We start from the raw sequence: 25,593 nt of genomic DNA, 5'->3' as shown, positions 1-25,593 counted from the left end.
GTTTTACAATATCACAATGAGTCAAAAACAGCAGGAGGCTAGTTTTGTGTTCGACAGGTAAGTAAAGCACTCAAGACATTTGTAACAATGTAAAGTCGTAAATACAAATATGATTTCCGGTTACAGTCATACTAAATTTGAGCTCTTATTTTGTAAAGCGGTTTAGTTTTGAGAAAGCGTTTCCACTTTACACCGAAGAAGTAACAATTAGTCAATGTATTTTCCAATAACATTAGCCACTTTGTTTGCTATTCAAGAAACTTCCTGGGCTCCTCGGGGGGAAAAAAACGTTTATACATGTCAAATGACAGTTTGAAGGCGTAAAAGAAAAGCAACAATGGTAAGTTACTATTTGTTTGAAATAGCTAGCTAGCTAATAAAGCAAGCTAATGTATAAGGTAACGTTAACATTATGTTTTTACCATAACATTAAACTCTAGAAGCAAAAGAATGTCAGCGAGATAAATTGAAAATTAAAATATTTAGGTAAATGTGTAACTAGTTTAGCCTTAGCCAAAGCTGTTATCTAATGCTATTTAACTGCTATGTGAATTGTGTAGCTATTAGAGCTCTCAAATATATTTATTGTACTCACTTAACGTTTTGGAGAAAATATCCATGTGTTGCTAGATTTATATTATCTGTGGTAGTTTAATGGATTCCCATACGATGTTCAAGATTTGCTCAGAAGCAGGTTTCAATAAGTCTTTATTTATAGTGAACACCAGTTTAATCTGACAAAATAAGTGTAGTTACCTTTAAGCTTCTGACCACCAGAGGGCATAATTACATTCAAAAGAGATGTATAGCCACAGTCTATGATATTAAACATTTCATAAATAGCACTGGTTCAATTTTTCAATTATAAATATTCTGCATAGCTGTATTTTAGTTAGAAACAATGCAAGCTAGACATGGATTAATTCATTTTTGATCACTGGTTGTTTTTTTCCAACTCTTAAGATTAACATCTGTCTCTTTGCCTGCCAAATATTTAGCTCTTTTTAGTAATTCCTCAATGTACCTACTTTGATTGACTTTTTACCTTGAAAATACAATTGTTAGCAGGAAGGGGCGGTTAACACAGGGGAATTTGAACTATTGTCTTAAAGGAATATTTTAGAGGAGCAGTTTGTAACTTTCCACTGTCAGGAGAAGGTGTGGTTTCTGTTGGGTGATGATACTGATGAAGTTAACCCTTTTTAGTCCAATGTGGCTCCCTCGTCTAACATTTGTGATTAAAGTGAGACAGTAAAACAGCGACTCAGGAGGAGACTTTTTGAAATTTAAAAAATAATTTGAGAACAGTATGTATTTACACCTGAATAACCTGATGATGAACATGTGGCCAGCATAATATATAGCCTAAACTTAGCTGTTTACACCGGTAGTGAGCTTTAAACTCAAGCTCCACTGACACAACAGTGATAGTGTAAAAATATTTAAATGGAGTGTTAAAAAGGTGTGTAAACGAGGCTTTATAGAGGCAACAGATCAAATGTGATAATGTGCAATTAATATTTTTGCAACTTTAACAGCAGCAATGTGGTTTTTTTTTGTATTTTTGGTGTGGGGATTTGTGTTCTTTACCTTTGTTTTTGTGGTACACTGACAGACAGCACTTTGAAGAAGTAATTGCCAAAACAAAAAGTGTCCAAATGTACTGAAAATAACAAAAATACTAACTATTTGAGTTTGACTTAACAGTGTTTGATGCACGTGAGGTTTTTCTTATCTTTGGCAGATAGCACAGTACATCTAGAACTGTTTGGAAAGGCATCTGTTTTGCAGTCTCAACTTGGTTTGATCTCTAGGGTACAGTAACAACTCACTATCAAAGTAAATATTCAGTTTAATCTTATCTTCATGATACTTCATTGTTTTAAACTCTTGTTTTTCAAATAAAGGACAAAAAAAACATGTCTGTGTAATATGTTTGCCTGAGGTTATTGCTCAGTAAACATCAGTTTGATTACTTAACGTGATTGAATGGGCATTATTTTATAGTTGTAAAACCTATTCTTAATAACCTCATCATGATAACCAAGTAGGTTGTTGTATTGCCAACTCTGCCTATATGAAACTTTTTTTTCTCTAGCTCTCATCACAAATGACTTCACTAAACTATTTGTACTTTGTGACCTTTGAACAAAAATACCAACAAAGACAATATGAACCTTTATGTGTGGACTACTTCAGTCACCGTTTAAATGATAATATTAGCAAGCACTGCCCTCTACTGGCTTGAAATATAAAGAGTAAATAAGGGGATACAACATAGATGATTTTAACAGATGATTGGCAAAGAAAATCCAACAAACTGTTTGTCTATTCAGCACTTGTCAGACATCTAAAACTTAATAAACCAAGTTGATACTGTTACATATCTCCACTACAACCACACTACAAGTACTTCTCATGCTATGTGTCTGCAATAGCTTTGATTGGCTCTCTAGCTCCCTAGGGACCACTGGCTGGACTCGGTTTTAGCTGCGTCTCAGTTCCGCATTATATGCTAATACTAAACTGCATATTATCCGGTTTAAAAGAAGATATTTTTCCATTTTGTACTGACAGGAAACAACACAGAGCTGGACCACACTGCTCCATTGTTGGACACTCTTTGATGTTTGCAAATCTGCTCTTAACCATTTAAAGAAGAAAGAAACATACAGAAGCCTTTATGCTGTTGATTTCCCTTTATGATCGTTCAGATGTCCTGCAGTATAAATAAAAGTTTTGAGGTTGGCTTTAACACATAAAACAGGCTGTCGTTTTCAATAGCTGCAGTGAGCGCAGCTGTCCTTTGGATCATTATGCAAGCAGCTTCTTTTCCAGATAACAAGACAAAGGACATTGTTCTGGCACTGTTTTGCTCATGGCTTCTTTGTCTGAGCTCCAGCTCTTTATATGTCATCAGGATTGTTTTTCTCTTGGTCAGTTAAGGACAAAAATAGGGACAGGTTACTGTTTTTCACACATGTTGGAGGAAAAGATGGCTGTTTACTGACTCCTTCACACAATATTAACATTCAAATGCTCAAAGTATATTTCTTTACCTTTTTAAATTCAATCCCATCCTCATCTTTGACTTCGTTTTTACAGTTGAGTGAAGCCATGTCAAACCTGTATTTCTAATCAAAACTTAAATTATGTATTACTAAGGGGTATTATAGGGCCATGGCCCAGCATGTCCTTATGATTTATATTTTACCACCATCAGTCCAAAGAATTTGGCCCACGTTGTTCAACAAAAGGAGGCCTCCCCCATCCAGCTCAAGTTCACAGAGAGATTAATCAGGGTGACATTCCACCACCCGGTCTAGTGGTCTGCTTTGCATAACAGGCCCTGAAAAAAACCTCCTTTACATTTACTGATACCTTTAAACATGAACAAAAAAAATCTACCACATAATCTGTCTATAACAGCATCCAGTGTTGCCTGATTCAAATATGATCTGCTGTGCACAAAAGCAATGAGTATTCTGCAACAACAACACCAACAACACGATGTCCTGTTTCCCATCAGTGTTAAAGAAACTGTTTACCAGGTCTGTTTTCATAATTCCCCAAACTTTACGGACACAAAGCAGTGAACTGCTAAAGTTGTAAGACTGTCACTGATTGTATGTTTACTTAGAAAAATAAATAAAATGGGTTCAAAATAAAACTTTGAATACATAAAAACTAAAGAAAAACTATGTTGAAATGATAAATATTCATAAATATTACATGCAACAGTGATTCACTGTACAAGAGGGCTAACACCTGCAGCAGGTACTGAGAGACTACACATTTGTAATTCAGTTATTTATAGAAAAGTTAAAGTTGTTTCATATTGACATGATATACAAACTCAGACAGTATCATCTCTTCTGTGCTCTCTCTCTCTCACCAGTCCTGAGCATACCTAGCTGCGGTCTTTTGTTTCTTCCCCATGTGAGGCTGGAACAGCTTACTGATAGTGTTGAATCCCTTCGGCAGCTCCCTGTAGTCTTCATCCTCCGTCTTCTCCCTGTTCTTTCTCTGCTGCTGTCCTCCCAGAAGTGCTCTGACCTCAGCTGACGGACCTTTGCCCAGGTAGTGGACGGCCTTCTTGCCATCATTATCTCTTTCATTTACATTGGCTCCATAACTTTTCACAAGTAGAGCCATGACTTCAGTGTGACCGTGTATGGCTGCGATGTGCAAAGGTGTGTATCCTCCGTGTGCTTTACTGTTGATGTTCACATAAGTGCCTCTTTTCCTGGAGATATCCACGAGCTTGTGTATCATCTCGCTGTTGCCGTCCTTTGCAGCCCAGTGCAGGGCTGTGAACCCTGACATGAAGTCTTTCTTCTGTGCCAGCCGTGTGTCCTGCAGCAGCAGACCGTAGATCTGACCCCACAGCCCTGCTGCACACTTTACCAACCACTCATGAGCTAAAGGCTCCAGAGGCACACACTCTGAGTACTTTGCATCATCTCCCTGTCTGGTGGTCTTATTTTGGGGCCTCATATGGGGGCAAACTGGGGGCTGCATGTCTTCTGCCTGTCTGTTTTTACAGCTTTGGGAGTCACTCTGTGCACTCTTCTTGCAAACTGGAAAGTTCAAATTTTGCACAGATGGTTCAGAAACTTTGTTGACCAATGTGTTAGTCTGATGCACTTGGGAATATAATCCCTCCTGTGCTGCTGGGGCATGGTCTCTCGGTGGGGATTTGACCGCTATGACAGCGAACACAGCTCCAGATTTCCTCGCTTTGCTCGACTGATCTCCGGAGATATTCAGGACTTTAACGGTGGTTGTGTCCACACCACTGTTGTTTCTTGACAACGATTTCCTTTCCTGCACACTTGTATGTTTGTCATCGCTGTAATAATTTCCATTTTTGTTTGAGGGAAAGCACATATTATTGTTCTCAATATCAGAATAAATCATCCTGGCGGACTCGGCTCGATGTGTAGGAGATGAGTAAGAAAAGCTCGTATTCTGGCTCGAGACGCTGTCATCCATCTGCGAGGTTTTCTGCAAAGTAACATCGTGCGTCACCTCTTTGACAAAGTCCTGATACCTTTTCTTCACCACCACAAACTTCACCTCGTCGATCTGTTTGACCACAGCGACGCTGTTCACCAACTTCTTGAAAAGGTCTCTATTGTGCTGCTTTTCCGCGGGATCACTGCAGCTGATCTCACTCCTGAAATTGTTCAGCAGCTCCGAGTTCTTCACTTTGCCACCGTGCTCCAACAAAAAAGACAGGATAGATTCTTGGGTCAAAGCCATGTTGTTAAGATGTGAAGGATATGTCGGATAGATTGAATAAAAATCCGAGGAGGGATTATCTGTTCGCTATTCGTGCCCTCCTCTCTCGTATCCTCCTCCAACCTGCTGCTTCCGGCGCCTCTTCAAATGAAACACCCGGTTTTTATTATGGCTGTCCCCGCTGAAGGCTGTCTGTGGGCAGAGCTCGTTTCATGTCTTTTATCCTGATAAATAGAATAGATTTTAAAGCTGCTGAATGAAATGCTTAGGGTGAACAGTTTTATTTATTTATTTTCATATACGCCTAAATATTAATAATGACCACGATACAAAATGCATTATATTATAGACAAAAGCTATACTTGGATGCATATATTAGGTATGTTTAGTTTAATATTTCATAAGGCCTAAACATTTATTTATTTTCATATGTATCTATATTAAATGTCAATAATATATTTTTTTTTAATCAACATTTTTCCCAGTATAAACTGTAAATCTAACAGAACAGTGAACAGTGAGCCTTAATGTTGATCTCAGGACCTAAACACACGTTTCATCACCTTTAAAAATATAAACTACCAGTCAAAAATTTTAAATAAATCTGTAAGAACTGATTTATTCAAATGATGAATTCAAACATGTATTATGTATTCAAAAATAAGCACGTTTATATCACAGAGTGTATACTTTGACTATATAAGTCATGTAATTAAGTGTATTTTTTTCCCTTTGTAAGCTATACTGCAGTGGTGCAAAAATACTGATATTTTCTTTTACTGTACCGAAGTTTCACAACCGTACAGTATGTTACGGTACTACATGCAGTCCTTAATACATGGTCTACTTATAGAAATGTATGGCAGGATGGAATAATCTACTTAAAGCTATTATTATACTCAAGAACAGATTGGCCCCTATAGGAGGGTTACATTACTGTATATATGTTTTAACTGACAGAGACTTTAAATAATGTTTAGCAGCTCCACATTTCATAGCATCAACCGTAGACCTTTTTATTAAAGCTATTTTTTGCCCTTGAAAATGTAGTTTTCAAAGTTAACTACTAGCTAATTGACAAATGCGTGAAGTGTAGAAAATAATTTTATTTTCCTCTTAAATGCATGAAAGATGTTATATATTGAGTGAATGTGAAATTGCATTTCTTTTTATATTTGCCTTCTCGGAATCCAGACTTGTGAAACCCTGAGGTAACAGTAGAAATAGTAATCTGAACTGGTGATAGGAAAACATTTACGAACTATTGCAACACTATTTCTTTGATAGCTGGTCGTTTCCCATGGCGTGGGAAAACCCGGGCCTGTCTCTTGTAGTCTAAATTTTAAACAGTAAGACATAAAACAAGTCGTGGATGTTGTTTTAAACCCTATTAGAATGAGAATAAGGACTGAGGCAGTTTTTAACGTGAGGGCTCTTGTAATTTCGCCCTCCAGCAACGAGGGGGTGTTGCCTCCAAGTGGCCATATTGAAGCAGTGAGTCTGTCCCTGTTGGATGTGCGGAGCAGGTCTGGCTGACACATAATTCCTGCACACTTGTGATGATGGCGGCCAATGAGGTGGATGTTTTCGCAGTAAGTATGATGATGTACTGTCTGCGGGCCTGCACTGACTAATGATTTTTGTGTTTTCAGAGCAGACATAGACATTAAAGCATCTAACCAGTAGCGTTCAGGTGTGTGAGGGAAGGTGGTGGTGATGAGCGGTGTGTCGAGGATACAGCAGGATGGCTCCGTCTGATGAATCGGGATAAAGACGCATTTTTAGCTGCGGAGGACTCAGTGGAAATGATGCATCGTCGCCCCGTGGAGACGTGCCGAAAAAGCACATCCAACTGTGCAGGAAGAAACGGCACGATAAACACTTGGCTGTTTACCATGTCAACACCTCTGACAGGTGCGCGCGGGGACGAAAGGAGCGAGCGTTTGAATGAATCACGGGACAGCAGGCTGCAGGAGACCAAGTTAAGAGGATAAACATAAGTAGCAGCCTCTTCAAGTAGCAGCTAGCTCCACCACATTGCTCAGCGAAAATTTTAATGGACCAGCCAAACGTGTAATCCGTGGCAGTATATTATATCATAGCGTACACTTTGTGCCTGTATTTAGTCTCCCGTTTACATGTTGCATTGCGAATAATGGAGGACTATGTTAAGTTGATGTAGTGCATCTGTGTGTTTGTTTAACTGTGAAAGGGGAGTTATGGGTACCAGGGCAGCCAGCAGCTTGGATATCTTCCCACCCTGTGAAATAACATCTAAAGAAAGAGCTCTTTGTGTTTGTGTCTCTCTCTGTGTGTGTTTGTGTGAAGAGAGGGAGGGAGAGAGGGACAGAAACGGATGATTGTTGTACTGAACACATCCTGGTCCTCATGTTGAGCCTTTTACAGGATGCCAGTTTCCCAGCGTGTCCCTGTTATAGGAGGGATGAACCATTTCCCAGCTTTTAGAGCCAGCAAAAACAACACCTTTTAGAAATGATGTCTTATTATATACACATTCAAAAGCCTTTGAGGGTTTTCAGTGTTTTATTGCATGGAAAGGGTAAAGTATAGATAACATGATGCCCAGGTCTGAAACTTGATTTAGTGAAGTAATACCTGTATAACTCACAGCACAGTCTCCAAACAGAGGTAACATTAGTATTTAAGGATTGTCAGTGGTTTATCTATCCCGATTATTTTGAGAACAATAAAATGTTAGTCATTTATCATCTTATTATCATATTATCTTTCCGTTTAAGTCGTTGTGAGGTAAATATCTCAAATTCAGACAGTGGGTTGAGCAAAACAAGTAACTTATTCTAAGTCGTTTTAAGGATATTTTCTGATATTCAATCAAGTTAATAATCTATAAATCTAAAAATAATAAACACACAAAACGAATGTCAAAATAATTGTTTGTTTGAAGATACAATCTCAAAGATTTTTATGTAAATAAATGTCTGTTAAGTCACTATCTATAGCTGAATGAGGTAACACAATGTTGATTGAGCCTATGGCCCACTGATGAAAGCCTTTGCATTTACAGTGACAATCCAGACAAATTCGACACTCAGATTAAGATTACCAGTCTAAAAAGGAAAGCAACGAGGAAAATCATGAGTTACAACTGTAACAAATACGCACCCACAATTGCCATTTATCGCCATAAGGTGCCACCAAATAGAACGAAACTGAGATCTTGGAGATTATCACTTTAACCCTTAAATTCAACCAAACTTATCTTGCTTTGCTTATGTCATGTTGCTATATTTGTGTGTCTTTACTGCTGGAATTTGCTTTGTAATATTGACTCAGCGCATTTTTATAGGTCGGACTACTCAGTGTGTTAAGTGGAAGACGGAGATGGCCTCATTTGCTAAAAATGCTTTAAAGCTGGGAATCTAACTGTTGGGATGGGATCCGACAGAAGGACTTGTTTTACCTCTCCATTTTATTGACTTTTATTATGAAATCTTATATTATTTTTTGTGATTGTTTTCAAACCCCTCAGAATGAAGAAAAGAGAAACCTGGAGCTCAGAGGCCATGTGGGGTTTGACAGTCTGCCTGATCAGTTAGTCAGCAAATCTGTTGCACAGGGATTTAGCTTCAACATCCTCTGTGTAGGTACGTATGGAACCAGGACAATTCTGGAATCAAAACTCGGTTATCAACATCACATGCTCTAATATGGAATTTCCTCATATCTCTTCACCTTGTGTCATTGTCGCTCTCTCTTTTAAGGTGAGACTGGGATAGGCAAGTCAACTTTAATGAACACTCTCTTCAATACAACGTTTGAGAATGAGGAAGCCAGCCACTATGAGAATGATGTGCAGCTACGCCCACAAACCTATGACCTGCAGGAGAGCAATGTCAACCTCAAGCTGACCATTGTGCACACTGTGGGGTTCGGAGACCAGATCAACAAAGAAGAGAGGTATGGACTCTTCTCAATTGCGATGAAAAATATGATCAAAAAGGAAATAAAAAATAGAGAAAGTTATTGAAATGTCATACAAAGGTGTTACACAATTTTTGTACTGATCTTAAAATTCGCAGAGCTAGCAGAGGAAAATTCTCTCTGTTAGATCAGCACCAGCTATTAATCATGTCCCCCTCTTGCTCTGGTTGTTCAGCCAACACACTTGCACAGTATGGAGCTGAGAAAGAGATCTGGCCTGTTTCTGGCGTGTGAATTCAGAGGGAAGAAAGGGAATACGGGATTGACTGGTAGAACTAATGCAATCTCAATAGACATTTGAGGGCTCCAACAGCAGGGAGGAAAAAACAGTCTCCTTTTTTGGCCACTAGTCTTTTGTAGCTAGGATACTAACACGTCTCTCAAACATAATATTACGTTCATACATGTATGTTTGAAATAATAATACTCATTTTATGTGCCTTTTTTGTGCAGCTATAAACCCATTCTTGAGTACATTGATACCCAGTTTGCAAACTTCCTTGAAGAGGAGCTGAAAATTAAACGCTCCCTGTTTAACTGCCATGACACGAGAATCCACATCTGCCTGTATTTCATCGCTCCAAACGGACACTCCCTGAAGTCCCTGGATCTCGTTACAATGAAGAAACTGGACAGCAAGGTGACCACGGAACCTGCCACCGTGCACTCAGCAGTTATTGTTCACTTGTTCCTTAATCCAATACTCTATTTTTTTTCCCATATAGGTTAACATCATCCCTGTGATTGCAAAGGCAGACACAGTATCAAAGAGTGAACTGGACAAGCTAAAGATAAAGATTATGAGTGAGCTGGTCAGTAACGGAGTGCAGATTTATCAGTTTCCTACAGAGGATGAAGCTGTCGCAGAGATCAACTCTTCTATGAATGTGAGTCCTAGAAACACAATGATAATACTAAATATGTGCCTTATGTAATTTACAATATAATATGCATAATCACTTCTAATTATTTTGGTAGTGAAGCAAAGTAGTAATAGAATAATAAAGGAATAGTCTGATAAGAAAGAACTTAGGTTGCACAATTTAAATCCATCCAATATATTTTGATGCATGTTTTTATCAGCAGAAATTTTTACCTATTCAACAACAACAACTGCAGTGCTTTATGTTACAGACTCATCTCCCGTTTGCTGTGGTTGGAAGTGTAGAAGACGTTAAAGTAGGGAACAAGATGGTGAAAGCGAGGCTGTACCCCTGGGGATCAGTGCAGGGTGAGTGCACTGATTTGGTTTGACAAGCATCATAAACGGTAGGGCTGTTTAGTGACATGCCTGCTGCTGAACTATTATTAGTTTTTCAGTGGGGATATAAAAATGACATCATGATTCTCAGTTTTTACGAGCACACTGAGTTGTTATCTAAGATTTCCAGTAAATGCAAAAGGTTATATGACACCACGTTTGTTTGTTTTTATCCCAGTGGAAAATGAAAACCATTGTGATTTTGTGAAGCTGAGGGAGATGCTGCTGCGTGTGAACATGGAGGATTTACGAGAGCAAACGCACGCTCGACACTATGAGCTCTACCGTCGCTGCAAGCTGGAAGAGATGGGCTTCAAGGACACAGACCCGGACAGCCAGTCGTTCAGGTAAAATTAGGGTTAGCGGTGATGTGATGCATCAAGGCAACTTACATCAGTGGAACTGCCCCAAAAAAGCCCTCTTGTTATTTATAAACCCACGCTGTTCAGTGACTTTATTGATAAACAGAACCCTCTAATCCATGTTTATATGATTTGGTGCGATTTAAATGAGTTATTCTGATCCGAGCACCATTCATATGGGATTCATATCGCCAGGCAAGATTAGCTGACTTTGAGCATCTGTGATACAAAAGCCTTCCAAATGCTCCGACAGACTTGCTCTTTTTTGTGGAGCTTTAAAACGTTTTTTGTGAGGGTTTTGTTTTTTACCATATTTGTTAAATGTCAACCAAGACACACTCCTACTTACTCCCACGCCCAAATACTCCTCCAGACAGGCATGAACACATCAATGTCATGATTATATAAACATGCAGAACGAGGGACATGTTTAGAGGAGGGAAAATGAAATAGATAAATTATTAGACACTAATTTTAAAAAAGGAATTTCTTGTTTCTTTCATTTATAGAAAGTAAAGTAAAAACATTACTTTTCTCTTTTTCTACCAAAAGATCAGAACCTAAAGGGTAAAGCTTCAGGTGTCTATTTTTAGACTGTAGATAAATAATTTAACTGAGAGTATAATAAATTGAAGTTTTGAAGGCACTAAAAGGTTCAGATGAGTCTAAAATATACCCAAATGCGTCATCTAGAGATTAGCCATCCTCATTTACCTAACACTGTAGATGAAGTCAATCCAGGTCCTGTCTGAATGGACTGACTGACGATATGTTAGGTGGAGCTTCTTTATTACATTCTTGGTAACTGTTGGCTCATTTCAAACTAGAGATTTACTAAATCAGGCTGCATTCAATAAACGTAGTAATGTCAGTAAAGCCTTTTTAGTAATGTTCAAATTGTAATGCTGTTCAGTTGAAAGCAACCAATTATGTAAACAGGAAGTCACTGTAGCATCCAAAAACTGTAAAATAGACCCGTAACAGTTAATGGGAGTTCAAGGGAGTGTTAAATTAGACACTTTGTTGCTGGGATTTTCTTATTAACATGTTAAGAACTTTTGGGAAATAATGATGTTCATATGTTTCAGGTTGTGTGGGATATAATGGTCTGAAAACACTGACATTATTTGGTCGTTTAGTCTAAAATTATTTTCATAATGGTTATTTATTTGAGGTATATTTTCCCAGTTGACATAATTCTTACAAAGAATTTTGATTAGGGGTCAGGTCAGTTGCTACTGTATAACGTCTTTTGCTCCTCGATTTAGATGTGTTGTATAATATAAGCTAGCTTTGCTGCTGCAGTTAAAACTGACAGTTTCTTGTGGTTAAACATACTGTATTCAGCAAACACCAGGCTCTATGTAAGTAGACTTCATTTACATTTTGTGATTGATCCCTACTTAGGACACATTTCTGTGAAGACCACTAATCTGTTTCACTGATCTTAAAGTGCTAATCTCAAAGATTTCAGTTTCGTTCTTTTTGGCGGCACCCATGGTGATAAACAGTAATTGCAGGAGCACACTTCCCAGATATCCAGATAGTGTTGCATGTGTGACGTCCACGGTTGGCTCTGGTTGTAACTCCTGATTTTCCTCGCTGACGGTCGCTTTCCTTTTTAGACTGTGGATTGGATTTTGACTTATTTTAGAAGTTGTATCTGTAGGCATCGATCTTTTCTCTGTTTGTTCAGCCATAGTAGATTACTGATTACTACTCACCCTTGTATTACCTCATTCGGCGGTAGATAGTGACTTAACAGACATTTATTTAAATGAAATCTTCGAGATTATTACTTTGACATTGCTTTTACCCTGATGCTCAGCCTTCAGGAGACATATGAAGCAAAGAGGAAGGAATTCCTTGTGGATCTGCAGCGCAAAGAGGAAGAAATGAGACAGATGTTTGTGAACAAAGTGAAAGAGACCGAAGCAGAGCTGAAAGAAAAGGAAAAAGAGGTGAGGATTGACATCATCCTGAAATCATTCAAAATATACTATATTTGGTTTGCCTCACATTTTGCCCTGTACAACCACCATCATTATCTCTAGCTTCACGAGAGGTTTGAGCAGCTCAAGCGGATGCACCAGGAAGAAAAGAAGAATTTGGAGGAGAAAAGACGAGAACTGGAGGAGGAGATGAATGCCTTCAATAGAAGAAAGGTTGCAGCTGAGACACTGATGGGGCAGGCGCTCCAAGGCTGCTCGCAACCATTCAAGAAGGACAAGGACAAGAAGAAGTAAGTCTTCTCTTCTGCACGTGTTTGAATTTTTTTGCTGCTCAAGTGATTTGTTTTTGCACACCGTGGTTGTTGGTGCAAGTGCCAGTAAAAGGTTATAACCGTTGGATCTCTTAAACTACATAAGGATAATTGGTTAAATGTCACTCATACATTATATTCACAATCCATGGACATTTGTTCTCTAAGCCAGTTTTTATGTGGAGGTGATTGGACAGAGGGAGGAGGCGTACAATGTGATTAATGAGATAGTGTTATCTTCCCAGAAGCCATGTTGGCTCAGACACTGATACAGGGACAGATTCAGACTGACACTGTGTGCCCAGACATAGAAGGAAGGGTCACAGCTTGCATGACAAAGCCTGATGGTTATTTCTCTGCGGGTCGACCTGCCAGACTGTATCTCAGGCAGGGGCATTTCTGTTTACATTCGACTGGTCTCATCGATGCTCACGCCATGTGCAACGCAGATGATACTCAGACACCCCACAAAAAGCAATAATCATTTCTGCAGGTGGAAACATTACAGTATATGTCAGGGTTCATTATGTATTTTCAAAGGCACACACGCACACACTTTGAAGCCCAACATATACCCGTCCAATCAGATAATTTAGACCAATGCTTTGGCATTTTTTTAAGTTAGATACTGTCAAAAGTTGCCTTCCCCAGCTAAATTGAATGATAAACTTACAGCTATAATCTTGAAGTTCTCAGTTTCTTTCTATTTGGCGGCACCTAATGGCGATAAAAGGTAACTGCAGGCGCATACGTCAGAGATAACCAGACGTCTACGGTTGGCTCCCTTTGTTACGATTGTAACTCTTGATTTTCCTCGCTGACGGTCGCTTTCCTTTTTAGACTGTTTGCCTTCATCTGAGCGTCGAATTTGTTTCTTTTTCTTTGGATTTTCACTTATTTTTGAAGTTGTATCTGTAGTCATCCATCTTTTCTTTGTTTGTTCAGTCATAGTAGATTACTGTTTACTCGCAACACTTGCAGAGACCGGAAAAGCAGCCGCTTAGCTCCGCCTACCCTCTCTGGCAGACCAACCACTGCTGGGTGATGGAAAACGCGTCACTAACTGGGCACTGCTTGTGACTTTTCTGCGAATGTCACCACAGATACACATTCCATGATAATACTATATGCTGCAAATCAGGGCTGGACATAAGCACTGGCCTGGTGGCCCGACGGTATGTTTGTAACCCCCGGGCCAGTTGATAAAGCATTTAACTGGCGCGTTGTACCAGTAGGATCTGCGGTAATCTCCATCGGATGTCAGCATCACTGCAGACACTTTGGCTACTGCTGTGAACAACACGTTAGATGCTAGTTGCTGCGCTCGTGACAGAGCAACTGTCATACTAGAACATGCTAACTGACATTAGCAAGCTACCGCGTAAAGTAAAGTGTTTATAGAACCTCCTACTCCTGGTCAAATGCCAGGAAAAAGGGCAACAGTAAAAAAAAAAGTGCACTGGACTATGAAAAAAAGAGGAAAAGAGGGTGGATGGTATACCTGTTTCAGTAACCTCACCGGTGTCACGTTCTGCCACTGACGTGGATTTTGCTATGCTGTCATTACCAGGATAAACACAGAGTGAACTGAACACTGTGCATGCAGAGTCTGTAAGTCTGTGTGTCACCAGCCTGTAAACTGGACACATGCGCGCAACGCTTCTGCCATCACAGGTGTGCTCGCAGGTTACGCGAGGTGGCTTTAAGTGTGTGTATTCCCATTATCAGCGGCACCTCGTCCCTGTGCACGTTATGTTGCTACATAAATGGGCCGTTCACAGAGCAGACGTGCTGCAGAGTATTTACAGCTACACCTTGCAGCGCACACACAGCATGAGACTGTGTGTGCGCTGACAGTAGGAGACCGGAAATTTTGTTTGAAAACGTTACTGTCACAGGCTGATCACGCTAGTTTAACATACATTTGAACAGTGTCAGTAATGGTAGGTAACATACCGTACAAGTTATGCAACTGCAGCTATTACTACTTATAACCATATCCTATATGATTATACCCATATGATTGTTTTGGTCTATTTTTATGAGTTTATAATAGTTCCACAATTGAACACATATTCAGTAATAAGAACCCTTACATAAGGAGAAACAGAATTTGACGTTAAAATAATACCGAAATAACAAATTATTTCAGGGCCAGAGGTTTTAATGGCAGGGCCAGTGAATTTGGAAAGTTACTAGCCCAGAGTACCAGTGGAAAATTGTGCTCATTATCAACCACTGCTGCAAATGCAAAGCAATTCATCAGTGGGCCATAGGCTCCATCACCATTGTGTTACTTCATTTGGCGGTAGATAGTGACTGAACAGAAATTTATTTGAATGAAAATCTTTGAGATTATATCTTAACTAATAATAAATTGGATTCCAAGAGTTTTCGGAACAATCTGATTTAAATGTTGGGAATTTCAAAACAGGAGCTGGGTTGTCCGTCTGTCTCTAAACGTAGCCTGAACTGAGGCTTATGAAAAGGAAATGGGTGTGTTAAAGATCCTACAACCAAAACCCTGTTGCAATCTCATTTCATTCATTTATTTGTTTGAATTTTACCATCCTATCCTACCATCAACCATTCTTACTTTCATTTTCCTTTTTCCATATTTTGTCTCTGTCTTTTTTGTCTTCTCCCTTTTCAGTTGATTTATGGAACATCCAGGGACACAAGGAATGTGTCTGCCGTCAGCATGGGAAAAAGGGACTGTCATATCTGAAATGACTTCCTGACACTGCATGTGTGGACATAGTGTCACAGTGACTGTGCACGTATGTGAGCCTAAATAATGTGATGGCTACCAGCCACTGTTTACTTATGGATCAAAAAGGTAGCTTTGCTCAGTTTTTTTAATTTTTCCCCGATGCTGACTCAGCTAGACACACAATCCATGGGCTGTTTTCATAACGTAGTTGTGTTGTTTTATGATCTTGCCATGACTGTGTTCATCTCCTGTCAAAATTTAAGCTTCTCAGTGAGACACTGACAAGCCTTACAACAGGAGACTTTCAGTTACTGACTGAATTGAACTGATGGCTGTGAGTTATGTAATATATTAATTTACATGCAGTATTTGTTTGTGTGTATGGAATTATTCAAATGGTTTACAGTTTTGGTTAACAGTTTTTAATTGACAAAATGTCTAATAATGCACGTAAAAATAATGATTATTTTTTTATTTTTGGTAAAGTAAGGAAGGATATTTTAATTTATTATATTATAAAGAAAACAAATGAATTAATTTACAGCGAGTCTAGAAGTTAGTCCAATATTTTGCCTTCATGTATTTTCAAATAAATATTGACAATGGAAACTAAATATGGCATCAGTTCATCTGTTGGTCAGCTGAACGCATTCCCCTTAAATGCCCTCAGTTCCCTGCAATGTCTCATCACATCAATCATTTGTGTGATTCAGAGCATTTCATATTGCACCCGTCATGACAAACATGGTTCTCTGATTTTGATTGACAGTGTCAGCAGTCTTTCTGCAAAAGCATAAATCATTTAATTCAAGTTTCAGTGTTGTTTTTTTCCTTTAGTCAGAAACAGGACAAATAACAAAATGCTTACTAAACTGTATTATCATTTGCACTAAACTTGAGTATTTCTAGCAACCTTAATGAATATTTTGCTTTTTCAGACAAATAACATGATTTTCTTTCCCTCTCATAGCTTCTTTAGTCTTCCATCTGCGTGCTCCTTAACCTCAGGAAGGAATTTGAATTAGAAGACTTTCTACCACATCAAAAGATCACAGACTAACAATCAAGTGAAAAATATTTTCAATGTGAAATAACAATTTTATAGGATTGCACTTACCATCCCTGGAAGTGGGTAAGCCTGAAGTCTTCCATGTCTACTAAACTTTCCTCTAAGCTTTTAAGCGGCGCTCTGTGGCATGGTCTCTGCATGGCTCCTAACCTTCATTCCTAAAAACATTGAAATGTCATTGCCAAAATCTCAGTTTTTGTACTAGATGTTCTACCTTCTTCAATCTGCTATGTTGTGCTTGTAGTTTCTGACTGATGACAATTTACACTGTGAAATATATATTATAAAGTGACATGATATTACTGTTAAATGTTGTACAAATTTATCAATATATTATTATTCATAAGCACTTTAAGTAAATCATACTACAAATACTATCTTATGTCATTGTAAAAGGTGCCCTGTCATACTAACATGTCAGCTCTCATGTTGTGTCAAATATATCTATTTAGAAGTATTTCATAGTTTTTAAATGCAAAAAATAAGTATTAACTACTGTTGTTTAATGTAAGGGCCTGGATGTATATAAATTCAGGGTTAGATCTCTTAATGCCAGTAGATCTATAATGCAGGTCGGTGTGGGCCTGCTTACAGATTTGTATATTCTCATGTAATAAAGAGTTGCTTTATTGAAAACGTGCTTTGTCTTTTCAGTGATTGTGTTTTTTCACCACTACGAAGTGGGAAAAGAAAAGGTTGTAAAAGCTGCACTCTCAGCTGTTTCATGTTTCTTCCAGACTGTTCTAGAAACCTGCCAGTAGGCGCCCATTTAAAAAGAAGAGACAACTTAGAATCACAATGCCTGGGCTATTGAAACGATACTTGAATTTTTAAGAAATCCTGTTAAGTATTCCAGAAAATGTGCCCACAGTTAACTCTTTTCTCTTTAATTCCATGTCTCCTGTACCATTTCTTGGCCTTTATTTTATAGAGTTAAATTAATAATCTTAGCTTTATGTATTGATATCGTATCAATAGCGCTGATGGATAGTTGAAAGAACAAGTGATATTGGTATAAAAGTGATATTTTGCCAACATAATAAAAGAGAGACGGTAGCCTACTACACCAATTTCACTCATGTCCCGCCTTGCCAATTACAATTGGCTCTCCAAACTGTAAGAGGCGGGACATAATTGTGAAGGGCGGGGAATTAATCCAATAGAAATGTGTAGTCATGAACGTCATCCGTCGAACACCAATGAAAGCTCACCATCTTTGGGCATGGGCTTGGTTTTATGCCTGCTATAATACCTCAACTGCCCTTTTCCCCATCGCCTTACGCCAAGGGTAGGGGGTGTGCATAGGCAGAAATTAAACTCTGCTTAAAACTTTCTTAAGTGAAAGTTCATACATACACTTTTTTGTGTTTTAAACATCTTTTCGCTCGCTTATTTAAAGCGCGTGGGGCCCTTTTCCATCGCTGATTTTTCATAACATTAAACGCAACGTAACTTGATCCAAGGTAAGTTAGCCAAACCTCCTTCTATTTCATATTAACTAACCTCTTGTCTAACTTAAAGTGGTGTTTTGCGATTTTAAGACCTTAAAATGCATCGTTTTGTTGTTGCCCGTAAAGTAAAAAAAAACAAAACTAACTAACGCTTTGAACAATAAAAATGTATATAGCTTGATGTTAGCATTAGCGGTTGTAGCTAACGGTTACGTCGTTAACATCAGATTAGTTTGTCATTTTCTCTTCACCTGCATGAAACTTAATTATAACTGATCCCATGCCCGCAGAGTTGTGAATTACATTTGTACCCACGGTTTTAGTGTTCAAGTAACCGGGGTTTGTTATTGTAATCATCAGGCTGTGTGTTAGCTCTCTGGTGCTGTGTATGGTACGGACATGTCCAGACATGTCGCAGGTCCTGTCCGGGGCCTGTTATAAAATCCAATGTTTGTCATAAAATGACACTAAAACAGGCTCATTCATGAATTGTAAGATTCGCGTATTAACCCAATTGTAATAAAATACTTAATTAAATTATAAGAAACTTTGTCTGACAAGTCCCTGTTATGTGTCCCTGTTATGTGTCCCTGTCTAGTCCAGTTGAGTCCAGTTCAATGACAGCTGGTAGGGGAGGCCTTGTTACTTGATAACCTACAAATTTGGAAGCACTCCCATATTTCACATACTCCTGAGCAGTACAGATCCCCAATCCATATCTTTACGTATAAGCAAACTTCATTAGGATTTATTCAGAAACAAACATCAACAAACTTAACTAATTTTAAGATTTAATTTATAATATTGTTACATTACATTTACCCCCTTTAAGGAAATGTATTAATTTAATAATGACTAAAAATGACTTTTGTAATTTGTCTCTACCTGCTTAGTCATCTTATCTAAATTATACATTTTTCTCGTAGGCCATAAAACCCAGCACACTGTCGTATTTGAGCATCTATTTACATTAATAGTAAACACATCTTTAGTTGTTTATGTAAGGATGATTAATCATCATATTTTTCAGATCCTATTCAAGTAGATATACCCATGCCTGGCTTGAAAATCAAAAAGTATTGCATACATGTAGTTGTATTCAGTACAATTCAGCTATGTTTACCACTCTGCGCAGATGATTGACACAGTGGCAGGACCAGGAGCACAGCCTTTTGCAGTTCAGCTGAAGGCCCTGACAGATCTGGAGGGCAGATACCAACCAAAGCTGAGCGGCTTGAGGCTCATCGAGAGCTCCCAGGACAATGGCCTCAGGATGACCACCAGACTGCGTGAGCTGGAGGTGAAGGACCTGCTCTCTCTGACCAGGTTCTTCGGTTTCAGCTCCGAGACCTTCTCGCTAGCCATCAGCTTGCTAGATCGGTTCCTCTCTGTAATGAAGGTTTGTAAATGAGTGAATGCCTGAAAATCACGTTGTTTGTATAGAAATAACAAAAGTTTGTTTTCTAATCTAATTTTCCATCCCTGTCCCCACAGATTCAACCAAAGCACCTGTCCTGTGTGGGCTTGTGCTGCTTCTACATTGCAGTGAAGTCCTCAGAAGAGGAGAAGAACGTTCCTCTGGCCAACGACCTGATTCGCATCAGTCAGAATCGCTTTACAGTGTCAGACATGATGAGGATGGAGAAGATCGTCATGGAGAAGCTTTACTGGAAGGTGAAGGCCCCCACAGCCCTCCGCTTTCTCCGCCTCTTTCACAGCCACATCCAGGAGCAGCTCGATGCTGAGAGGTAAGGACAGATGGTCACATCAACCTGCAGGGCTGAACCATGACTCAACAAGAATATATTTACTCTTCTAAAATGTGTCTTCTCATATTTGGCTTTTAAGAGAACACTCACCAAAAATATTCTATTCAAGGCCAACAGGCCTGGTCCTGTTTGAAATCATGTAGAATTTTAGAAATGTGGCGTGCAGTCATTTTTTGACCCTAAATTGAATAGGGCAGATTGATGTCTCATCTAGCGAGCTCTGCTTCACATCCATCCCATAAATAACTTGTATCTTGACACTAAAAGCATTTTCCTTTTACAGCAAGAAGATATTGAGCCTTGAGAGACTGGAGGCTCAGCTGAAAGCCTGTCACTGCTCATTTGTCTTCTCCAAAATAAAGGTAGGTCCAAAAAAACTCTGTTGTCGACGTTATAAAAGATTGGCCTTTTTCCAGCTGGTATTTTTTATTAGATGTCTTCATCATGTCAAAGTTTTTTAAAGTTTTCATGTTGCATAGTAATAATTTGTAGCGGTAGTTGCCTCCATGTTGAGTCATTTTAAAATGTTTCTGTGCCAGCTTTCTCAGACTTGTTTACTGTGTTTGCGCTTTTTGTGATTAACAATTTACACCCTGTTTCTCTGCAGCCATCTCTGCTTGCCATGGCTCTCGTGTGTTTTGAAGCTCAGGAACAACATGATCCTGAGCACACTGACAAAATAGATGAAGTCCTGAAAAGTCTGCAGCAGTTGCTGAACGTAAGCACAACCCATTTTGAAGCTGTTATATATGCGCTCTGAACTGAACAAGCAAGAACTACAATTTTTTGCTTAAAGTGGTTTTGGGATAGCTAATAACTCTTGGAGCCCAAAGGTTACTTAATGTGTGAAAATTAGTTACCATTATATGTGGAAGATAAACTATATTATGATGTGCGGTTAAGTATTTGTTGCTCTTCTGTACAGATCAGAGATGGGGACCTGGTTTGTGTGCGGGAGCTGGTTGGAAAATGCCTGTGTGAATATGCCACCACCAAGTGCTCCAGGCCCAACACCCAGAGGCTCCGCTGGACTATTTCGGGAAGAACAGCACGTCAGCTGAAGCACAGCTACTACAAGATCACTCATCTTCCCACCATACCTGAGTCAGCTTGTTAAACCTGGGGGTACGACTGGGTGACCTTACATGCAGATAAATATGACAGCAGTCCCTAAAACATATTTTTTTCTCTGATTGGATGGAACTTTTAGGCGACTTTCCTGCACTATGGTCACCCACGTACAACTCCAGTTATTTTCCTTACAGATTTTCATCACTGATGATGAAATTCTTTAAGGAAAAACTAAAAGTTCAGGTTGTCCTTGTTTGTTGTCATACATTGATCAAGCACATTGACTTTAATCTGCCCCAACAATAAGGAGTAATGCTTCGTCAGAGGTTTGTCTTTTACCATCCTGCTAAGTTTTACTTTCCTGGTTGAGTTGCTTGCACAAGTGTACAGTATGTTCTTGTTCAAATCCGTACCAAGGTGATTGGTGTTCCCTGGAACGGGTTGCTGGTTTTAAGCTAATAAGTATAGAACCACCTAGGTCCTCAGTCCACCATGTGGAAGAGGAGGGAGAAGGATTTTGTGAACAGCAAAAATGGAACCAAGAAATCGGGCCCAAAATCCTTAACTTCCACCCTAGGTTGCTAAACTGACCTGAATGCACACTCCTACCCAAGGTGATTTTTTTTTTTTTTTGATATGGCGAGGGAGCTCCGGTTTCTCCGGTGACGCGAGGCTAGTGACGATCCCATGAACCGCTAACCAAACTGTTTGAGCTGAAATGTCCTCAGCAGTTACAGATGAGTTGTTTTCACAGATTCTTGATTTGTGTACACAGAGTGCAGCATCACGTGTATTAATTGATTTCAGTTGTCAATTATGCAGAAAAATAATTGGTCGTTGCAGTGGAAATGTGGATTGGAATTTGTTTTGCATTTTCTTTGCCAGTTTCCCTGTTTGGTCTAAGTTTATTTTAGTGACGAAAATAAAAATGTGTTCTCAAATTGAAAATGGCAAATTGAATACACCATCTGGTTAAGCCATGTACTTGGACCTTTCAATAAAACTTTATTGAAAAGCTATTGCTGTGCAGTCTTCTCATTATTAAGTACAACACATCTCACAGGCTTCATATAACCCGAACAGTTCTTATCAACTTTTTTTTTCTGCAGGTATAATGAGCCATGGAACTTGTCAAATCAGACTTAAAAAAGAATCTGTCTTTGCAGCTAAAAAAAAACAATGAAAAGGCTCCTGTGAAACTCTCTTTGTCAGACAGTAAAGTCTAATATACTGCCGAACATTCAGTTCTTCTGAAGGCAAAGATTCTCCACTTCTCATTGCAGGAGATCTCACGAATCCTCGGTTCCTCTGCATACTATGGATGTCCTCAGTAGTGTTCCTTGAGCAGAGGTGAAATCCCCAGCATGTAACCCGTCTTTGGTCACTTCTGTAAGCTGGAAAAGTCTGGACCGCCACCTGCAAAATTCCCAGAGATCTCTGCACCGCTGAAGTCGAATCCAGGATTCTAGGATGAGGAAGTGCAGTAAAAGGTAAGGTATAAAGGTTAGTATGCATTGTGAAATATTCCTTTCAAATTTTTGACCACTTGTATCTAGGCAAAAGGCTGTAGACCATCTGGCTCAAAATGCATTCATTACCATCTTATTAAAATTTACAACTGCAGATTTGAGGTGTTACTAGTAAGTGGGAAAACCAATGTGCAATACTGATGGCTTATTTACATTACTAACAACATTAATACCAAAATTAAACCAACCAGTGAGATTTTTCACAACCTTGCCACTCAAAACTTAAAATATATTATAATCAATAAAACATTATTAAACCCATTCATTATAACTTCTAAACTCTTTATAAAGGGTGCCTGATAAGAGAGCAGTATCTTCTTGGCTTTAAAATGTACAGAAAGAGACCACTGTGCACCTGATGACTTGTAATAACATCTTGGCACCACACACCGTGACCCTACAGATGGCACTTAATCAAACTAACCTCCCGCTGGAATCTCTCCAGGGTGAGCTTTCTCTGCATCTGGTCCTGGACCCATGCGTTCGCACAGTACTCCCCCTCCAGCAGGGAGGACCAGCAGTTGCCTGCCTCTCTGTTAGTCTTCATCAGAATGATCCGGATGAGACACTTGTCCTCTAAACACAAAAAGAGGTTAACAGGTGAAATAAGAATTCTTGAACATTTAAGTTTAATGTGATTGTTGCTTAAAGGTATGCAGCCTACCTAGTGTCCAAGTCGCCTCGTCAGACATGGTTGTCTCAAATAACTTTCCCTGACAGAATGTAAAAAGGAGAGACTGTGAGATGAATGTATTTGTTCAAATAGCAGTCTAAATTCTCATGACAAACACAGTATTGTTCACAATACAAGAGATAACACTATTATCTGGGTTGAATGCAAATCCAGCAGCAATAAGCAATTCATTCCTCTTTAAATTCCTGTATTTATTCATTATTTATTCATATATTACACAGGATGAGGCTCGTGACCCTGATACCCATGAACATGGAGGAGACGCCTGTCAGATTATCACAACAGAAAACACATCTGTGGGAGCAGATCGGCCGCACGGTTCTACTGAGTGTTGTGATGGATAGTACAACACTTATAGATCAGATGATAGTGGAGGATCTGCTGGTTGATCTCACAACACTGTGACTTTTATTAGTAGCCTACTTGATGAAAACAAACCAGAATATTTTCCCTTTATAAACTCACGTGCACACACACTGCAGCATTTAAAAACCCACTATATTAACATTGCCATAAATGTAAACATTGTTTGCAGATACAGGTACAACTCTACATTCTGCTTTTCATGTCCTTTTTCAAAATTAGAAATGTCAATTATTAATGTTAACACCAGATTTCTACCCTACCTATGTTATGTAGCATATATTAGCTATTCTCAAAATGCTGTATTATTGTCTAAGATCTATAAGGAGAGTTGGAGAACAATTAAATCAAATTAGGATGTAGGCTCCATCTAAAGGATTACTTTTTATATCAGCAACTTGTTTTTCCTAAATGATGTACAGATTTTAAGTCATTGTACATTTTTCCTCATGTCTGAAATGACTTAAAGGGTAGAGCATATTACGGAAGCCTTAGTGGACATGCATCCATACATTTTATTTTTTTCGACATCGACTTATTTTTCTCGTTATCTCTGGAAAACAAAGCTGGTTTTCCCAAGATAACAGATTAATTTGGCCCATTATCTCGGGATAACAAAGCTCATCTTCTCGTGATAATGATCTAGAAAACAATACAACAGGCTGGTCACTGTGATATTACAGACCAGGACATGCCATGCTGCCATTGTCCACACTAATGAGGCAAGTTAAGCCTGTTTCTATGTTTGTTTTGTGCTTTTAGAGCTATGAGCATCAGACATTCCTGTGGTGCTGTGTCGTTATCTCATGATAACACGAAAAATAAGTAAATATCTTGAAAACGACCAAAAATAACTCGTTATCCCGGAAAAACAGAGTCAATAAAAAGTATAGATGCATGTCCGCTGAGGGCTTCCGTAGCATATACCTGACATAAATGGGAAAAATCTTCCCCGGACCCCCCTAGGTTTGGGCTAAGCCCTGAAAATGTTCCACTGCTGGTTCCGCCCCTGGCTTAAAACAACAAAAATACAATATTCAGACTTAAAGTGTATTGCTTCATAGATTTCAAAAAGCTCAAAGTCTTCATTGTTCTGTTATTTATTTATTGTTAAAAAAGACAGTAGGAAGACTTTTTGAATCACATACTTTACTTTATGCCAACAAAAGGGCAGACTAAACAGATTCCGAAAATGTTAAAAGAATCAGTTTAGGTTGGATCTTACATACACACCTTACTTCCTCTCGTAGTTAAATAATGTTGACTGGGAGTTGGGGGAACTCAAAATAATCATTTCGGGAGCTTACCTTGAATATTTCCGTCCCTCTAACATGCAGCTCGATGTCTCTGGATCCCAAACGGCACTTGACCTCTTTAGCTGAGGTCCCGTGAGGCACGTTGACTTCGATAAAAACCTCCTCCATGGTCTGGTACCAGGAGCCCCAGGGCGTCTTACAGGGGACCACCCCGCTCTTCTCCTCGAAGTGCACAGACATTGTGAGGCTCCACACCGGCTGACAGCTCGGCTAACTCCAGCTGAGTAAGTTACACTAGGTATATTTGGCTAGCTGAGAGGCTATGCTGACAGTTTGCAATGCGGTTAAACGTAACCACTCTTATTTTATGGTCGGATTTACGGGACTGTTGTTAATAACATCTCAAGTTAAATTTGATTCAGTATTTGGTAGTTGTTTCATTTCAATGTTTTGCTCCCTACTCTCGAAACTTCTTCTTCTTCTTAGTGAACATGTCACTTCCGGTTGTGAACAACATTTTTGCTGCAGCGCCATCTGCTGTCTGATTAAATTAGATGATTAAAGACGACAACAGGAAAAACACTT

At 39.0% G+C, this 25,593-nt stretch overlaps 4 protein-coding genes across 7 annotated transcripts; 2 read left to right on the top strand and 2 right to left on the bottom strand.

The window, feature by feature from the left end:
- The first annotated feature begins 322 nt into the window (after window positions 1–322).
- Window positions 323–17,511, top strand: LOC138597765 (septin-8-A-like). Of its 4 annotated transcripts, none has more exons than XM_069669266.1 (10): window positions 323–340; window positions 8,756–8,870; window positions 8,988–9,183; window positions 9,661–9,847; window positions 9,933–10,094; window positions 10,342–10,438; window positions 10,647–10,815; window positions 12,659–12,791; window positions 12,885–13,072; window positions 16,777–17,511. In XM_069669266.1, exons 1-10 carry the CDS (start codon window positions 338–340, stop codon window positions 16,829–16,831), a joined length of 1,305 nt encoding a protein of 434 aa, XP_069525367.1. In that variant the 5' UTR covers window positions 323–337; the 3' UTR covers window positions 16,832–17,511. The 4 variants fall into 4 exon arrangements, with proteins under 4 accessions (XP_069525367.1, XP_069525366.1, XP_069525368.1 ...); XM_069669265.1 differs by lacking the exon at window positions 323–340 and adding an exon at window positions 6,771–6,836; XM_069669267.1 differs by lacking the exons at window positions 323–340; window positions 16,777–17,511 and adding exons at window positions 6,771–6,836; window positions 15,747–16,768.
- sowahab (sosondowah ankyrin repeat domain family member Ab) lies at window positions 2,705–5,332 on the bottom strand. The gene has a single exon (XM_069670237.1). It carries the CDS (start codon window positions 5,263–5,265, stop codon window positions 3,892–3,894), a length of 1,374 nt encoding a protein of 457 aa, XP_069526338.1. The 5' UTR covers window positions 5,266–5,332; the 3' UTR covers window positions 2,705–3,891.
- Window positions 17,512–18,147: 636 nt separating the features above from the next.
- On the top strand, window positions 18,148–22,185 carry ccng1 (cyclin G1). Its single transcript, XM_069669856.1, has 6 exons — window positions 18,148–18,338; window positions 19,462–19,725; window positions 19,821–20,074; window positions 20,379–20,457; window positions 20,703–20,813; window positions 21,021–22,185. The coding sequence occupies exons 2-6, from the start codon at window positions 19,462–19,464 to the stop codon at window positions 21,210–21,212; spliced, it is 900 nt and encodes a 299-aa protein (XP_069525957.1). The 5' UTR covers window positions 18,148–18,338; the 3' UTR covers window positions 21,213–22,185.
- nudcd2 (NudC domain containing 2) lies at window positions 22,090–25,472 on the bottom strand. The gene is made up of 4 exons (XM_069669857.1): window positions 25,060–25,472; window positions 23,360–23,408; window positions 23,120–23,271; window positions 22,090–22,631 (listed from the first exon to the last, which is right to left on the bottom strand). The coding sequence occupies exons 1-4, from the start codon at window positions 25,246–25,248 to the stop codon at window positions 22,548–22,550; spliced, it is 474 nt and encodes a 157-aa protein (XP_069525958.1). The 5' UTR covers window positions 25,249–25,472; the 3' UTR covers window positions 22,090–22,547.
- Between the last annotated feature and the right edge of the window lie 121 nt (window positions 25,473–25,593).

This window comes from Semicossyphus pulcher, unplaced genomic scaffold (assembly GCF_022749685.1).
Source record: "Semicossyphus pulcher isolate SPU_LCO1_2020_fin unplaced genomic scaffold, fSemPul1.0.p SCAF_2, whole genome shotgun sequence".
Lineage (NCBI taxonomy): Eukaryota > Metazoa > Chordata > Actinopteri > Labriformes > Labridae > Semicossyphus > Semicossyphus pulcher.
This window is presented reverse-complemented; position numbering and strand designations above follow the sequence as displayed.

Bases quoted from the DNA above. Each gene is read 5' to 3' on its own strand.
- ccng1 (XM_069669856.1), top strand. From the start codon at position 19,462: ATGATTGACACAGTGGCAGGACCAGGAGCACAGCCTTTTGCAGTTCAG. The intron at 19,726-19,820 runs GTTTGTAAATGA...CTGTCCCCACAG, and splicing joins GGTTCCTCTCTGTAATGAAG to ATTCAACCAAAGCACCTGTC. The intron at 20,458-20,702 runs GTAGGTCCAAAA...GTTTCTCTGCAG, and splicing joins TTGTCTTCTCCAAAATAAAG to CCATCTCTGCTTGCCATGGC.
- LOC138597765 (XM_069669265.1), top strand. From the start codon at position 6,804: ATGATGGCGGCCAATGAGGTGGATGTTTTCGCA. The intron at 10,095-10,341 runs GTGAGTCCTAGA...TTTATGTTACAG, and splicing joins AGATCAACTCTTCTATGAAT to ACTCATCTCCCGTTTGCTGT. The intron at 10,439-10,646 runs GTGAGTGCACTG...TTTTTATCCCAG, and splicing joins CCCCTGGGGATCAGTGCAGG to TGGAAAATGAAAACCATTGT.
- sowahab (XM_069670237.1), bottom strand. From the start codon at position 5,265: ATGGCTTTGACCCAAGAATCTATCCTGTCTTTTTTGTTGGAGCACGGT.
- nudcd2 (XM_069669857.1), bottom strand. From the start codon at position 25,248: ATGTCTGTGCACTTCGAGGAGAAGAGCGGGGTGGTCCCCTGTAAGACG. The intron at 23,409-25,059 runs GTAAGCTCCCGA...ACATTCTGTCAG, and splicing joins GAGGGACGGAAATATTCAAG to GGAAAGTTATTTGAGACAAC. The intron at 22,632-23,119 runs GTTAGTTTGATT...TCCTCATCCTAG, and splicing joins TGGAGAGATTCCAGCGGGAG to AATCCTGGATTCGACTTCAG.